Consider the following 18,101-nt stretch of genomic DNA (forward strand, 5'->3'; position numbering starts at 1 on the left):
GATAGCTATTGAGAGGTTTCCCAGAGCTCTTTCAAATCACAATCCACTAGTGTTAGAAATTCTATATACAGGGTTTGGTAAATCAGTGGAGGATTGGTCGCTTGATAAGAAGCTTCTGCTTGATTAAACATATTTAGATCACACGTTCAAGTGGATTGAGGAGTTACTGGGTTTTGGGTGGTAATATTTTGTGGGATGGGTTAAAAGCTGGTATTAGGGGCGAAACCGTAAGTTATAGCTTGTTTCAACAGAAACAGAAGCAAGCTGAGATCCAGGAGCTATATACGGAGATGTTGATGCTAGAGTAGAAGCAAACTAAATTAATGGTGGGAAATTGGAGGGCACAGAGGTCAACCAAAAGATTGCTGTACTGAGAGCTGGGATTACCTAATATTGTAGTCAGGAGGTTGCTGCTAAGTATCATTATCACAGATCGAAATGTTACAAATATGGGGGATTCTTATGTGTATGAATGCAGGGGGGGTGCTTATTTGTGAGAGCAAGTGGGGGTGCGTGTATGTCAAAGTGAGAGCGAGTGGGGGCACGTATGTCAGAGTATGAGCGAGTGGGGTGTGTGAATGTCAGTATGAGAGCAAGTCGGGGTGTATGTCAGGGAAAGCGTTGATGAGTGGAGGTGCATGTATTAAGGTTTGCTGATGAGTGGGCATGCATGTATGAAGGTGTGTTGATGAGTGGGGGTGCGAGCCTGTTTGTGTGCTAGCGAGTGGTGGTGTCACTATGTTGCGGTAGGGTGGGGGTGTCTAGATGTATGCGGTCGGGTGGGGGGTGTGTCTGCAAGTGTGAGGGGATGTGTCTGCAAGTGTGTGGGCGTGTGGGGATGCGTGTGCCAGTGACAGGAATGGGGATTCATGTCGCCGGGTGCATTACCGTCAGGGTGACCGACAGAAAAAAGCTTGGCAGTTTGCTGCCTCCTAATATGACTGGCGGTCTTAGGCCGGCCGCCAGCCCGGAGGAGCTCAACGCCAGCTGGTTCGGTCCAACCGCACCAGCGGCGTTGTGGCTTCGGCCAAACCGCCAAACTTGTAATGCAGTGTTCTTTACTGCCGGGTCCGCGGTGGTTACAGTGTTACCTACCGCAAGTGTGGCGGTCTTAAGACTGCCGCACTCATAATGAGGCCCACAGTTTTCTTAGTCATGTAACAGGTACACATTGTGTTTCTATTAGTAAATGTTACTATGGTTAAAATTGTATTTTGGAAATTAAGGATCTGACTGTGCCCCTTAGACTTGAAAAGACTAGAAGGTTTGTGAGGTCCTGAATGGTAAGGGACAGGCATGGATATTAACATTTTCAGAAACCCATATCGGGTAGCACTAAGGGACTGGACAGTAGAAAGGAAGCTCAGTAATCCGACTGAGAAGAAGCCTGGAGGGAAGCCACACCCTTCGCAATAACTGCAGAGCTAGCCTCACTCAGCGGCATAACTGGAGGAATACCAGTGAACTTTTAAAATTTGCATTTAAAAAAGGAGAGCAGCAGAGGGAATTATCCCATTAACACAATATATTATAGAAGCAAACAGAGGTATACATACAGTGCAAATCGGTGCAAATAATGAAGTGCAGTAATACAGACAACCAAATAGCTATCGTCACAAAACCTGACAGATCACTCTACTCGATAAATGAAAGACCGCGCAGGCTAAAAACAGGAAGACAAAACTCAAGCCTCCCGTTACTCCATTGACGCAATACATTATAGCAGCAAACGGAGATGTAAATGCAGCGCAAATAGCAATAAAGCAAATACGCATTGAAAAAACACAACAATGAACTCTGCTTAATGTAAAAGGAGCGGCCCAAGCTGAAGACGGAAAGACGCAAAAAATCCAACTAATGTATACAGTGTTAATGCAACAGTTTACCAGGTCACTCCTAAGGTACGATGCAGCTGTATAGTGCGAGTGCATATGAAGTAGTAGCTCATGTTATCGATCCACTTAACTACATATGACCACGCCCTGGCTCCCCGTCTATGTGATTTTGCCCCTAACACGCATATAAATTAATCTTCATATTCTGTGTTGTCAGGAAGCGGGACCTCCATTCAGTAACTGTAGGTGGCTATGGACTTATCCACCCTGATGCAATGCACAATCGTGCAACAGCCAGAGCAACAGATAGCAGACAGGCCTATTTATCCAGAGGGCAATTACCCCCCATACTGCCCTTAAACTGTGATAGCATCATCCAGCGGTAATTTGGAGCTGTTCACCTATAATGGAGCCAAGAAAATTCCCAATCTCCCGTATTAAAGAATTTAATACAGGGGAAGAGAAAAAACATATGTATAGTTTCCGCTTGTTCTGCCTCACATCTATGACAATAACAGTCAGGCCTCCTGCCCCATTTATACAGATTGGTCGGAGTATTGTACAAATAGAATATTCTTTTTAAGTGTTGACTCTTTCACCCTGCAGTCAGAAGGGCATGGTCCCACCGATATCAAATGACCCCTGAAGCACTGACACCTCCACTCCAAGCCTGGCTTCCCATTTGCTATTTTGGTCCTCTAAATCATCTGACAGTATTTGAATCAATAAATCATGCATTGCTCCCATCCTGCCCCCCTTAATACTGGCTTCAATCAGGGGGATATGACAGACCGAAAACTGACTCTTAACCAATTTGTAAACAAAGTCTCGAATCTGTAAGAATTTAATAAAGACGCCACAGCTTAAACCGAAAGACTCCTGCAAATCATTAAAGGAGTGTAACTGTCCCTCCTCAAAGAGATCGCCAAGTGCTGTAATACCATGCCGTGCCCATTTCCTGTAAATTCCATTGTGGAAAATGGACAAGAGTGCCGGTGGTGGTGAACCCCACTAGGGTGTGTACCGATTAAATCTGGTGACTCCAGTTGTCCTTGCTAGCTGTCTCCACATCCTAAATACTCCTTTTATAATCTTGAATTTGGTCTTCTTATAGTAACTGAGTTCGAGATTCATCAAAAAGCAAGATCTGGCTCTGTCCCTAAAATCCACTCATAATTTGTTGGTGATTTTGCAATGTTTAGCCCAAGTGTCCCACCCGCGATAAGAATCCCCATATGCTGAAGCATACAGGATCAACAGTAGAACGTGAAATAAGGTACTCCCCCAGCCCCCCCCACCTAGCTTTAGGGAGGACCATACTGTATACTTAGCTGCCCTTCTAGGTTTCTTATATTCCAACAGAAAACTAGAGTAGACACTCAAGTTTTGCCAACCAGGATCTATAAATCTCCAAGGGAACAGCCCTAAATACATATAGTACCTTTGGTAGGATCGTCATTTTTAACACATTGCCCCTCTCCACCAATAAAGAATTAACATGGTTGATTCTCATAAGGTCCTGCTTGATATTATGCAGCAGTGGAGCAAAATTTGCTTCATCCAGATGATCCATACCTGCTGCTATTCGGTTTACTAAGTGCACTGCCTCTTCCACCACCCGTTGATCTTCAAATCTTGTTTCTTTAGAGCAGATCACCTTAGTCTTCCCTTCATTTGATCTGTAGCCATAGACTGGCCCAAAATACTTAGGGGCTTTCTCTTTTCCCACCAGAGCGGTGGGGGGCTCAGCCGTTACCACCGCAATGTCGTTCACATAGACCATTACCTTATACACTGCAACCCTGCCACAACAAGCCTTATTAATTCATTTCCCTCTTATAAAGGGGTCCATATAGGGAGCGAAAACAGCGGGCAAAAAGGGCAACCCTGCCTAGTTCCCCTGGTAATTAATATATGCTCAGACTCTGCCCCCATTATCCACAGTTTGGCATTACGGACCCAATACAGTGCTTTAACCGATTTGATAAAACCCAGGCCAAACCCTTTCCACGCTAAGACCTGCCACAAAAAAACCTATGAAACCGTGTTGAAGGCTTTTTCATCATCAATTAAAATGAGACCCAAGTGCACTCTAGCTGTTTCACTAATGTCAGACAAAGCTAATATCCTCCAAACATAGTCTACTGTCCAATGCCCAGGAATAAAGTCATACTGCCTTAATGACAGCAAGGAGAAGATGACTCTGCCCAACCTGTTGGTCAGCACCTTTGTATAAATTGTAGCGTCAGCATTTACTAAAGAAATCGGCCTGTAAGACCCAGGGTTAAGAAGGGATTTGCCTTTATTCTTAAATATAATGATGTTAGTTCTTTCCCATGAAGAAGGAATTTTCCCAGACTGTGCCTTTTAAAAAATAGCAGAAAGCAGATCTTAGCAAAGTACGCTAAAAAGGCTTTACAAAAACTCCAAAGCTCCAGGGGTAGATTGTCTGGCCCTGTGGCCTTCCCTGAAGCAAGTAAGTTAATTGCTTCTGCTATTTCCTCAGAAGATATTGGTGCTTCCAAAGCTGCTCGCTCCTCTGCACTCAGCTTCTCCTTATCTAAAGCACCCAGTAAGGCTTCATATCCATCCACGGGGTTAATGTATCCTCATTGTACAAATTCTCATAATAATCCCTAAAGACCCAGATAATGTCTGCCGGGGAATCCACTTTGTGCCCCTGAGAGTCATAAGCAGCCTCTATATCTCTTGTAGTCTGTTTTTGTTGAATTCGCAGCACAAGTAAGCCACTGGGCCACTCCGCATTCATACACACCTCCACCCCCTCCACGCATGCATACAGTCACACATGCACGCACTCCCATTCCGACACCCCACACACATGCACCTGCCTCACACACCCCCTCTTTCAGTCGCTCCACCTACCTGTCTGAGCCTCACAGCTACTAGAGGTGGTCATCCAGGAGGGGGTGGATGTCAGCTTTTCCACCGCCAATGCCGCATTGCCATGCAAGGACTGCTATGCCATATTACTGCTCGTAATATGGCAGGGAGATTCCTTGCGGCGTGGCGGTGCTAGTGGTGGAACCTTTCCTGCCCTAGGCTGGCCTGGCGGTGTTGGGTTTGTGGCTGTAATCTGGTGGTCTTCAGTCTCTGACTTGTGATACAGCGGTTGTGAGACCACCGACACTGGCGGTCTTTTGGTGGCCGCTAGCACGGCGGTCTTCCAAAAAGACCGCCACTGTCATGAGGGCCTGTGTGTCTCCGTTAACTTTCAGTCTCACTAATTTTTTGGGTGTCATCACTCAGGAAGATGTTTGTTCTCTGTTTTTCAGAATATGCCTGAGGCAGTTATTGGAACTACAAAACGTCACATATTTATTTTATTTTTGGGAGGTCTGTAAAGCACTGATCGCATCAGTGTTGACACAAGTGCTTTTTAGGTTTGCAAAAAACAATATCAAAGGTATGTATAGATATAACACAGATGCAGCCCATTCTCATTTTAGAATCCAGGGTTCTTTCTTTCAGCAAATTTTTTCTTGTCATCATGAAGACCTGATGAGTAGAGGATCTTATTCTCAGTGTTTGAGAATGTAATTTTCCTTTGGCCTTAGTGTTTCCTGGGTCTTACGATTGTCTTTGGGCCACATTCATTTTACCAGCACCTGCTCCCCCGCCCAGCAAAATTCTTAAAGTACTGTTACAGCCATAACCAATGTACACTATTGTAAATTTAGTGAGACAGCATGGATGTGGATGAGGTCTTACAATAGAAGGCAGAGGGACGATGCATATGCACGGGTGCGGTCTTCACTTACATTTCCACCTGCATGCACAGTTGTTGGCACAGTCTAGCAGGATAAGGGATTCCACAAGTTAGTAATATTCAAGGAGCCCATGGTGCAATGGGGGCCACAATTCTTAGTCACAGGTGTGATAAGAGAATCGCAGCTATGGCACAGCTTCTGAGCCGCTTGACAAGAGTGACCTACCTCCTTGATGCTGTCCAGTCCATCATGCCTCTCGTTTCCACTGATGTTGAAATAGCTTTGCTTATCCCAGCCTCAGAGCAGCCGAGATATCCGAGAGGATAAACCTCTAACATTTTGATTAGAGGGAGTTTCTGAAACTCCTAAGGAACCTTCACTCTCGGCCCTGTGTTTGTTGTGATTATTACTGCCTCTGATAGTGCTTAGAATGTGCAAGTTACCTACACCTGCGTTTTTACCTGACATTTGGGGACATACTAGAGCATTAACTGGGCACTAGAGTCTCACGGTGAGTGTGGTCTACATCTTTGCTCCAGGCCATGACTCATCCGCATACTTGAGAGGGTCATTTACGAGACAATAGAATAACTTTCTTCTTGCTTTGGACAACGTCTCTCTCCATTTCTCAGACCAGCTGTGTTCTGCATGAAGAGCAACATCCATTGACGGCGAGCTTTATATGAAGGAAGGCCGTAAACTCCAAGCAGGGCTTTGCCAAACCGCAGCCTGCTCTAAAACATGCGGATGCTGAAAGGGCCCATTTAATTTGCAGTGCCTGGTGCCAGCCCAAGGCAGGTTCCGCATGCTTGGACGGAAGTGCTAAGGCACAGTGAGACTGCACGAGAGAACATGTCAAGCGGCTAACCGATGTTTCAACAAGTGGCTATTTTTGGGCTGCAGTGTGTGGGGGGGCGTGGGTAAAGGGGGTTACCCCGTGCTGCGTTTTGAGGGGGTCATGACCACCCTTGTCAGAATAATCTGACTCTTCTCACTCCTATCTGTATGATCAAGATACATCTAATTCAGTCCAGCACAAACTGGGGGGCAGAGGTTTTGAAATAGTCATTTTAAGCACATTCCGGGCGAATAGATTATCTCAATGTGTTGTACGGACATGGAGCAGAGGCCAATGCTAGGTTTCCACGAGGAAATTAGCCAGATTATGGCACTTAAACAAGCATCACACTTTAGGAGAAAGGACAGAACTAGATCCAAAATCCTTCCAACTAGTTAAAGAGGGCCAAACCCTGTCAGAACTCTCGGCCTTCCTCTGGGCGTTTTTGCTCTGAAAGATGTATTGGGTAAAAAAGAAATCTCTATTTCTAAGACTAGCAGTCGCATGTTTTTAGACATGCAATGTGTCATTCATTTACTGTATGCATTTTAAACGTACTGTAAAAACCCAATTTAGTTAGAAAACTTGAGGCATCGCATTTGTTCCATGCCAGTTTGAAAACATGTGCATGGGGTGCACATATTGCATGTTCTAATATATGTTCTCTATATGCATATTTTTAAAGCTGGCATAGAAAAAACTCAAGACGCACATCTGATTAAATAGAGTATGCGGTGTGTGGTTACAATTAAATAAAATCTCCCTGAAAAATGATTCAAACGATTTTTAAAGGATGACTGGGTCTCTGTTGCCAACTTTTCAAGTGTCTGAAAATGCATAGTGCCTCAATCCAAGTGGCCCTGTATTTGAGTAAGCAATACAGCACCCAAGAAATACCAATATGATAATGCATTATTTCCTAGGTGTCTTATTACCTCCTCATTACAAGGTCTTTGGGTCAGAATTGGGGAAAACTGATAATAGAGATCATTTTTGGGGTTCAAAACTCAGTATCCATCTATTGTTATTCAATGCATTTTTCGCAAGCTTTTGTCTGACTAAATGTTTGTGGTGAAAAAATTGCTCGATACCAGATTTTCACCCCACTTGTAATCCTGACTTGGTCCCGAACAGGAATTACACAGGCTCATTAGGCCTGATTTGAATGCGGTGGAAAGGGTACTCCGTCGTAACAGGGATGAAGTAACATTTCCATCGTACTGAAGGTCCATCCACCTTGGGAGGACCTTCAGTATGTCAGCAGTGAATACAATTCAGTCTCTACTGCTGACATACACCTCTGACGGCCCAACAGGGCAACGGCTGTTGGAGGTTTTTCCATTTGTCTGTCCTCCCTATTTAGAGTGGGCGAACAAATGGCACTTTTTTTGTTGCTTGCCGCCACCCAAAATGTGGGGGTAAATGAAAGTTAAACACTTTCTATGACCTCCAAGCCATGGGACAAAACTCCCATGGTGGGTGGTTTTGATTGATTTTTTTTTTTCTAAGAGAAATTCATCCTTTGGGACTTTGTTATTGAAAATAAAAAAAATCTGTTATGTTGACGGCACACATTCAATTATTTGACAGAAAGCACTATGATGGCAATTCCTGCCAATGAAAGACATGCCTGCTGGGGATGCAGACATCTCCAAATTTGGAATGCAATTACTCAGTCAGGGGAGTAACCGCACTCTAAAATAGGCTTTTAGTCTGTTGCCAATGGCCTTTAAGAAAATTTGTATATAAAAGACAAAGCATTGTCACAATGACTAGCACCCAGTCATTAATACTAAGATGTGGCCTAATGGCCAACTGTCAACTTTGAAACTGTGAAATCAAGTTTGAGTCAAAGACGGCTCAACATCCTGTGATTCTGGGCAAATCACTTAATTAAGCATATAAAAAACAAGCATTTGCAATGCAATGGGTCTCGCGTTTGCTCGAGTTAGAGCCATTAGCATTGTTAACTCCTAATGGAGCTTTTCTTGCCACATAAATTGAAAAGTAAAAGTTTCACAGAAGCGAGCTGACGCCCGCCATCAGTGCAAAGCAGACACACAAAGGGAAATAAAAGTTAACTTGCAGTGAAACCTATCAGCAAAAGTGCAATTATCCATGTAACCGGCAAAAGTGCAATTACCTATGTAACAGGATCGATGTTATGCAAAGCGCTCAACTACTGCCCAGCGAGATCGCGCTTCTATAATAAAGAGAAAAAGTAGTCCAGAAACCAGACGGTAAACATCGAGCCTCGTATGTTTTCAGTAGTTGGTCAGTGCACTTGAGGCAGGCTAAACACTGTAAAAGACATGAAGTATGCATGCCTTACTCTAATCAAAGCAATTGGATTTTAAAAGGCAAGCCCACAAACCAATGAAAGTGACTGACGTGACATGGGCATGGTTAGAAGCCCAAAGAGAGATTAAAACACGGGATGGAGCACTTTGTGCTCGCCCCTAAAAATGGAAAAAATGATTCTGACCTTTTGTAGAGAATTCTGGTGTTCGTGTAATGAGCTCTTATGCCCTTGGTCAAGCTTGTGCTATATAAAAACTCAGGGGTAGCTCCTTTGTTATGGCAAAGTAGCATCGCCCCACTGGCTGAGCCAGAAGCAGAAAAGTAAAACAATAGCTTACTATAGTTTTATTTTTCTGCTTCTGGCACAGCCGGCAGTGCAGGGAGGGGCAGGCTGGGCCATGGGAGGAGGGGAGAGTGCACCTAAGTGTGCACGTGTGTTTGGCTTGTCGTCTGAGGCCGGCCAAATACACATGCACACTTAGGTTTCTCCAGCCCGGCTGTGTTTAATAGCCAGGCTGGAGAAACTGCACAGACCCCTGCGCTGTGTCTGAGTGGCAGTCCCTGCCGCGCAGACAAAACCTGGTGCTGCTTTAATGCTAAATTTAGCGTGAAAGCAGCACCAGGATTGCTGGGGAGCCTGTGCTGGTGTCCCAGCAGTGAATTCTGGGACACCACAAGAGAAGCGAGGCGGCAGGGACGGAGGCAAGGTAAGTGCATTTTTTAAAAATATATATATTTTCACCTCCTCTCCCCCTGAGTTATGTGGCAGTCACCACTGTAAAAACTGCAAAAAAATGTGCACTTGTAATTTTTGTGAGTTGATATAAGCTAATGTCGTACTCCATTTCAGTGAAAGATTTCTTACAGGCTCTCTCCTTCATTCACAAGCCCCTCTTCAAGGATGCACACTTTCTGTTAAGGTGCCCCAGCCCCTACACCCTCTGTAGCAGAGAAGGTTAAATGAAGCACGTGCTTCGGAAGGGAACTGTGATGGGAGGAATAAGCTGTTCTAGTAATGATCACTGTGCCGCGCATGCGCAGTGAACAAAGTCCAACCTGTGCTACCCATGGAGTCCAATGTATGCTGGGCATGGAGATAGAATAGATCACACCTTCGGCTATGCATGCGCTGCCCGTGCATAGAGCAGAGAGACCAAGGGTGAACTGAAGCGTACCACTTTATTTCACTAATTCTTGCCTGCCACCCTCTGTGCTAAGCGGCCCTTATAACATAGGTATTCGTGATCGAAGCTTCTTGTCACCTGGGCATTCAAGATTTCCATACATGTTAATCATTAGGTACATTCACTCACAGTGTATGTGAATGTGGTAGCTTCTGATGTTTTGATCTGTTTTTGTTATACAGTTTCAGTCACAAATGGTTGAAATATGCATTCTTTACACTAAGCATCCATTCCATATGGTCAGAGCGAAATCTTTTGTTATTGGCTGAGATCTTCCCAGTTACTAACATTAAAATCACATGAAGCTGATCCACAGAAATCCCCCGTTTTGTAAAATCCTATGTTGCTCAATTGTGTCTTTAGCATTTAATCCTGTAAGCAAAATCACGTTCTGTCTAAAGATGTCATTTTCTCCTCTTTGCAGAAACGACGAGGGCACTAAAACGAAGCGGATTCTGTTCTTTTCTAGTAAAAGCAGGTCTCGAGCCGGGACTGAGACAGGTAGGAGAGCTGCGTGCCGTTTTCCTCAGTGTTTTTGATGTAATGTAGGTCCTTTTGCACGCGGAAGCATTTCTCTACTGTTACTGCGGCTTCTTTAAAGCTGCCAGAATCTGTGAACTCCAACGAGGGCGGCTTCACTCGCAGACAAATCACACCGATCCTGGGCCTACTGTATGAAGGTGATAATGGTCTGTTAGAAATGACTGGTGGGACTCCACAAAGAATGTTTTGGAACAGTACATCGCAAAAGCAAGTTGCCCATTCATTAAATAAGTAATTGTTTCCTTTCCTTACCTAATAAAAAGAATGACTCAAGGAAATAGAATCTGACTCAACATAAACTTGTAGGTGTGCGAGAATAGCATTTTTTCAGTCTACTCTATCTTGGGAGCACCGTAAAAATTAGATTGTGTCAGCCATTTGTGGAGGTGAAAATATGATAAGTTTTGAAGAACATGGTGGGCAAACAGATGGTGAATGCTCTTCCTTTTTTAACAAAATACCAAAATGACACTCAGTGACGTAGCTGGTGTGTCATGGACCCTAATGCAAGGAAGGAAATGGGCCTCCTGCCGCTGTTTGAACTGTGAAATACAGCAATAATCAGGGTTGAACGAGCCCCTCAGGCCTCTGGGCCATGCTGCACCCGGAAACCTGCTGTACCAATGCAAGCTACACAGTCCTGCCCCATCACTTGCAGGACAGGAGTAATCCCTGATGTTCCTATAGATAAGCTCAGGAGCTGGTGGGAGTATGGTTTTAGGAATGACTGCTAAAAATGCCAGAAGTCACCTTCAAAAGGTATAGGGCGGGTTCACAAACGGTACTATTACTTGTCATGGTGATAAGTAAGGCGGTGCGTGGGGCAAACCCCGTTACCACTGAATTATCAAACCAGATTTCTTGAGATGGTAATATATGACAGGAAGTCTTGTCCGTATTTTTTTGATGGCATCTTCTCGTGGTGGTGATGTGTTATGTTATTTTTTATATAGTGCTTTTGTACTGTATTATTACAGTGCCATGTTGTGTTCTGTTCATGTTTTGACTGTTTTGTTGTGCTCTAGTATGGTGCAGCAGTGTTGCTGTTTCTTGTCTTTATTAATATATTGTGTTTTGCTGGTTACTTTAGATATGTCAACAAATGCTTATACTTTTACAGCTAAGTGAAGCCCATGCTTTTAAAGTTCCTGCGACAAGCAACCTTTTACCACTGTTTCCGGCGGTGAAAAAAAACAGCATCAGCTTTTCAACTACTTATGACACAAGGCATCCCCAAACTGTGGAAGTGCGGTTGGTAACTCACAGCAGGTGCCTCCACTCGCTTTATGTTTTTTCTATGCACTGTCATTGTGGCAGAGCAGAGTTACCACCAGCACTTCCGTTTCATTCCTCCTGACATTACTAGTTCAAGAAGTGTTCTCCACTCTATCAGGTCATGTGTGTAACGCTGTCTGGTCCTTAAACTGAAACCACCACCAACGTAACATAACTGTGGTAATGATCAGTCTCAGCTTGCAGGGATTAGGAGGGACACGGCGGTGCGAGGTGTGGGGGTTAATATAAAAATTAAAATTAAAAATAGAAAAAAATAAAATAAACGTACCTGCCGCGCTGCGCTGTGCCACTCCTCCATCTCCTCAGCAGGGAGAGGCTCCCAGCCTGCCGTGCGGCCAATCCGAATGCTCTTTTCATGCTGCTGGCAGAACGAAAGCAGCATTCGGATCGGCTGGAGGGCCCTGGCTGGGTGCTCCGAGGCAGAGTGGAAGTCTCTGCCTGCTCTCTCCAACCTGGTAACAGAGTGCTGGGTTGGAGAGAGCCCTGTGCGCATCTGTGTTTGGCTGGCCTGAGACAGCCAAACATACATGCACACTGAGAGGGAGTGCTGTGCACTCCTCCTCCGTCATCCCCGTGGTACTGCCACTTTTACAATAAAACCACAATAAACCGGGTTTATTATGGTTTTATTGTAAGAGGTTTGCAGCTGCGGAGGTGATGCTCCTCCGCCATAGTGGGTGAGCCGCCATTGATAATGATCAAAGCTGAGTTTCCGGCATTATGTTTAATAGATTAACCACCTAAATTGCTTCTCTTATACGATTATAGTGCTTAGGTCTCTGATTTAATTTGTGGTTCTAGGCCCCTCCTTAGTTGCAAACTGAGTACGTGCTGACACTTGAGCCAGTCTTAGGAATTATACTTCCATTCATATTTTTCATGTAATCCTGGTGGTTCAACAGTAATCCTGTTGATTGTCAGGTCCGTCTCTCACCTCAACAGTCTTCCATTCACTAGTTTGGTATAAAAGAGACAATCTGATAGGAGAGGAGTCCTGTGTAGGTTTCTAACTTAAACTCCAGCCCGGAACTACCTCCAAGAATGCTTCCCGAAGATGCTTTGACAGCACTTTGCAGCCTTCTAGTTCAGTCAGCGGCCCACAGCCAGTTATCTGCCTAACAACTTTTTTGTCTGATCAGCATCAACACTCATTGATGTCACCACTATACTCCTACAACTTCTGTTTAAAATATTTTCCCATATGAAGTTATCTGTAGCACTCATACACAGACACCCAGACTGCAGCCCAAACATATATACCCATGAAAATCTGGAACCTGATTCAATGCAAAATAAGCGCCCTTAGCCGCAGTCCAGCTGCAGCCTAATTGGTGTTCCTGCCAAACACACTATGTCACAGATAATCCAATGGATGCTTTATTGTAATGCATGGGCTGTGCTCAGAATATTGTCCTATCCCTCTTTATTGCAGAGAAATATGTCCATCAATCTCGAATGAAACTTTAAAAAATCCACAGAAGACGTAGAGTGAATACTTTTGAAAACTATAACCAGACCCCTACTAAATAGGCAGCTCATTTATCCTAAACCCAATACAGAAAATAACTGTATCATCAGATGTTGAATATCACGTTATCTGTAATAATTCCGAATGCCCCGCTTCTATAGAATTTCAGAAATGATTTTACTCTGTTTTCTGTTTACTCGCAGCCTTGTGGCTATTTACAGAAATGATAATTTTATGCAAAGCAAACCAATAAAATTCCACTTAGCCTCCCTCACACACAAGAAGCTTGTGTCGAAGTGCTGTTTACCCATCCAAAAATAATTCAAGGAGATTGAAGTTCATAAAAGAAGACACTGAAGCTAGAGGAATCCTAAATTAATCATACACAAATACAGAATACATGCTTTACCCTATGGCTGTTTCTAAACAACAGAAATGTTTGGCACCCGGTGAGAGAAATAATTCATTGTGGGTGGTAATTACTTTTAAATGAACTCAGTATTCTATGCAGAGCCAGATATAGTAGGCCATTAGCATTGCAGCACTGCCATATGCATGGGATGCAAACTCACCTATGGAGAGGTGCTACTGTGCAAATCTCCTTGCTCAATAAATCACATCTGAGCCCGTATCATAGACAGGGCACATTGTTCCTGTTTGCACCACAGCGCGCCTTAAACTAGGTCCCCCGGGCACAGACCGGGATAGTGCACCCTATAACAACTAACGATCTGCCCTCGAGGCAGCCATAGATTCACACTGATCTGCGGGCAGCACCTTCAAAGAAACACAAAGCGGCTGACTGAGGCAGCTGCTCCATCTTGCTCTGTGTAGCAACAGTTCCTGCACTTTAAAGAGGGGACAGAAATCCCCCTACAGGGAAGTGCAGAGAGTGACTGGGGTGAGGTCTGCGGGGGACATGAGAGACCCTTTTACTCCTTAGAGAGGGCAGTCGTCAGGGGTTGCACTGAGTGCACCACCATTTTGTGGTACAATGTCAGTACACCTCCTTAGGGCCTGTTTGCTTCTACGCCTGCAGCCATAATAGGGGGAGAAGGAGAACTTATCTCTGGCTGGGATCACAACTTATTAGACTGTGCAGCCCTTCATCTAAACCTTGAACAGTTCAGAAAATCTAAGTCATCTTCAGAAAACATAACAGCTTTAAATCATAGATAATATAGTTCTTTGTCTTTAGTTTTTTTTATTTATGTAGCCTGTACATACAATTCTGTGAATAATGTTTGTTGGTGAATACACTACAGGCCCCTTATTTCAACTATTTTAATCCAAAAGATCGTGATCCAAAGTGATATTACAACACCCTATTTAATAAGGATTGTTTGCTTTAGAATATGTTAATTGTATGCTAACTGTAAGTAAATAAAACGTAATGAAAAGTAGTGTTCCAACCCAAAGAAGCTCTCATTAAGGTATGTTGCCGTGTTGTTCCTGGCTCGATTGATAACCAAGAGGGGCTTCATCTATGAAATCAATACCAAGTTTATGCACTCTACTTGCACATGGGTTCCTGAGTAGTGTGCTACTCGCTGTAAAGCACTTCAGCACCTGTCAGCGGTAGTAAGCACTATATAAATACAATTACATCTTAGCCTTCAGGTTTATGAACGTGAGATATGGAGCTCAAAAACTAATCACTAAATAAATCACTTTCTAGAAAAATTACCTTCCAGCTTTTGCCCTTGTACCTTATCTGCTAAAGTTCAGATCAGTGGTTAAGGTGTGCCACTGCTCCTATCGGATTCTGAAGGTCAAGTTTCTAATTCATGTTCACCAAAGTACTTTCAAGAAGTCATCGAGCCTCGGGGGTAGGTTATCGTGTGCTTTTTAATGGGCCTGGGATAAGATTGAATCTGAATAAAGAAAGATTAATGGAATTTCCCCAAAAGGCAAAATATAAAGATGAACAATAGAACTGTAGCAAGATCTGTATTAGAACCCTTCCTTGCAAACCACCCATATGTATAATTCATAGAAACCAAACACCTTTTTTGCTGATAAACCACATTGGAGCACAATGCCTCTTTGCAACAGGCAAAGATATATTTTAATCGGTCTTTGAAACACACAAAAACAACCAGTTTTTCTTGAGCCAAATATTCTCTCTGCAGATATGGTTTCATATCTCTGAGCCTTGTACATTGACCTGCAGTTGCGCCAGCAAATTAAAACAGTCCCTCAGGGCTGACTGCATCTAAATTTAGTCCCTTAAAGCTGGCCTTCAATGGATTATAGGTCTCCTCTTACTGCGTCTAAGACTTCTGGTTCAGTTGGAGACTCTAATTGTGGTGAGGAGGCAATTATCTTCCAGAGCTGCTCTTTCCCCTGACCACCAACACTCTGCTGACACCTGAATAAATGAGCTCTATTTAGCCGTGGTTTAAGCAAAAGAAACAAAAACACTGCGGGAGGAAGACTGCACGGATAAATTGGATCCTCTGCAGTTAAAGTGAAGTTTAAATTATAAACCAGTAGAGACTTGAATAGTTTACTGGGAGTTTTGGATGGAATTGAAGTCTTAGTTTTTCTAGCGTGTAGAACAGATTATTCTAAGACTCCCCAAACCTCTGCCATCTAAAGCTCTCGATTTAAGTTCCTAAATTGAATTTTTAACCAGGGACTCTTGTTTTCCATAGCTACTGTTTATTTCTTGTGATTTCAGAGTGCGCATTGGATTTGCCCCTTTTCCTGAGTGACTCTTTAGAAGTCCTTTGCTTGAATGACAACCAGCTGGAGTGCGTCCCACCATCTGTTTGCCAGATGAAAAATCTAACAGAACTTTATCTTGGAAAGTGAGTATGTGAACTGTTTCATTTAGAAGAAAAGCAACAGCACAAAAATAAATATATATCAATGATACCAAAGCTGCAGATTTGTTGGAAATGTATATTCTTCAGTCTCCCGTCTATATGAAAAAACGAATTTGATGCAATAATCAAATATTGTGCCTTGAAGAACTGGAGTTTATCAAGATTTTCAATCTAAGAAACACATTAAACATACATACATTAGGATTACATAATGTCTTGGAATTTAGATTTAAAGGCCCATTGTATGCAGTATTTGCAGGGCTATAGGTTTGCGTTTAAAAGACTTGCTAACTGCACTGCAAACAAATTACTAGTAGGCACCTAATTAATTTTTTAGACAGTAGACTAAAAACCTTTTTTCTTACACTCAGTTCTAAAAGTGGTTTTAAACCCGGGTGAAAGACCGCAAAATATTGAACAATATACACAACAAAATTTAGAACATCAGAAATAAAAAAACACTACTCCAAAGGTCTTGAACTCCTGCATAAAACCGTAGGCGTAAAACTTGGAACAGCACATCACTGCTTAGAACCCTTAAAAACATCTCATAGAAGTTCTTATACCTACTTATGCTCCAATTATAAGTACTGTGGAATTCTATGTGAAGATTTTGGGCAGCCGGAGTTACTGTTACTGACCAGAATCTTCTCAAGGAACTCCTGCAGTTACATATTATTTCTCATGGGATGGGGACTAACAGAACTGAACCATTTTATCTGGCTGGTATTTTGCACAGATTTCCGTGGGATTTAGTACCAACACTTACCGAGTGCTCTGACCCACTGGTACATGACTGCAAGGTCTCCAGTGCTTTTAGGGGAGGGTGCCTTGGCTGACATTCAGGCCGGTTGGGGTGGAGGATGGAAAATGGGTCCAGGCTGCAATGCAGCGCTTTCCCAAAGAGATATTGCCAGCTGTATTTTTCAGACGATAAAATGGGGTCTAGTGTTCCTCCACACAAGAAATTCAAGGTTAGGCCCAGTGGACAAATGATAATGATGTAAAATGGAATTCCACAATGGAAATCCTGCTCCACACATCTCCTAATTTGGGTCTTTGTAGTGACAGAGTTTGCCGAACTGAGAACTGAAACACGAATGACACAGATTTTCAAGTCAGCTCTTCATTGCAAAGTGAGAGTAAGGCTGACCCTTTTCATGCAAATTTGGAAGTATTTCTCAACAAGCCCCAAAGATATTTATAAAACATTAGTCCTAGCGGTGCCTATTGTACCTTGTATTTTCAAATTAATTGACTTGAAAGCAATAAGATTTACAGGCTTATTTTTTCAATAGCACAAAACCCTACAAAGATGTATAGAAACTTGACTCACAGTTCACACAATTTTGTAAGACATCTAAAAAGGCAATCAAATACAGTAAACACTAAACATATGAGATCCTACATCGATTCTGTGATGCTTTCATTTTTCCTTTGAAGGTTAAGCACCCCTCAAACCTTTTGTGTCGCTAACGCTATGAAGGTAAATTTTCCAGCTTAACGGGGTGCTGCTCAGGTATGCCAGAGCACATTCAATACAGCAGCCTCTCAGAAAATAGCTGTTTTTCAAAAAAGGTTAATGATAATTTAGAGCATTGGAGAGGTGTAAAATAAAGTCTGTGATAAGTAAAAAAAAATAGGGTTTGAGTAACATTAGCTGTTCTAGAAGTTTTATGAATACGAGACCAAATTTTATAACGTCCCAATTTACTCTGAGATCCTTTTCCCATTATGATTTCAGCTTTGGGTTTGTCTCAAGATGAATTTGAATAAAATAACTCTGAATATAGTAGAAGCTTTAGGAGTAGAAGTAAGTAGATCAGTCGGTTTAGAATTATGTGAAATAGAATGAGGATTGTTTATATTAAATGTATTTCTCTTAAATTCTTACTTTCCCCAATTCCCTGCTTTTCCCACATCAACATCCTAAAGTCTTTAATAGTTTATTGTTATACTATTATATTGTTAATAAGCTATGCATTATTATAGCTCAAGTGTTTGTATATTATTAGTTAAATAAAGTCTTTTAAACAGGAGAAAGGGTCAATGATGCATTTTGTGAGAGGCAATT

At 42.8% G+C, this 18,101-nt stretch overlaps 1 protein-coding gene across 3 annotated transcripts in view; it reads left to right on the forward strand.

Annotated features, from left to right (window-relative positions):
• Positions 1-18,101, forward strand: part of LRRK1 (leucine rich repeat kinase 1) — a 654,776-nt gene that overhangs the window by 390,846 nt on the left and 245,829 nt on the right. For all 3 annotated transcript variants that reach the window (XM_069222803.1, XM_069222801.1, XM_069222802.1), the window contains exons 12-13: positions 10,314-10,390; positions 15,880-16,009. In XM_069222803.1, coding sequence (XP_069078904.1) covers positions 10,314-10,390; positions 15,880-16,009 — 207 coding nt within the window. The remainder of the gene's footprint in view (positions 1-10,313; positions 10,391-15,879; positions 16,010-18,101) is intronic.

The sequence above is a fragment of the Pleurodeles waltl genome, chromosome 3_1, assembly GCF_031143425.1.
Source record: "Pleurodeles waltl isolate 20211129_DDA chromosome 3_1, aPleWal1.hap1.20221129, whole genome shotgun sequence".
Classification (NCBI taxonomy): domain Eukaryota; kingdom Metazoa; phylum Chordata; class Amphibia; order Caudata; family Salamandridae; genus Pleurodeles; species Pleurodeles waltl.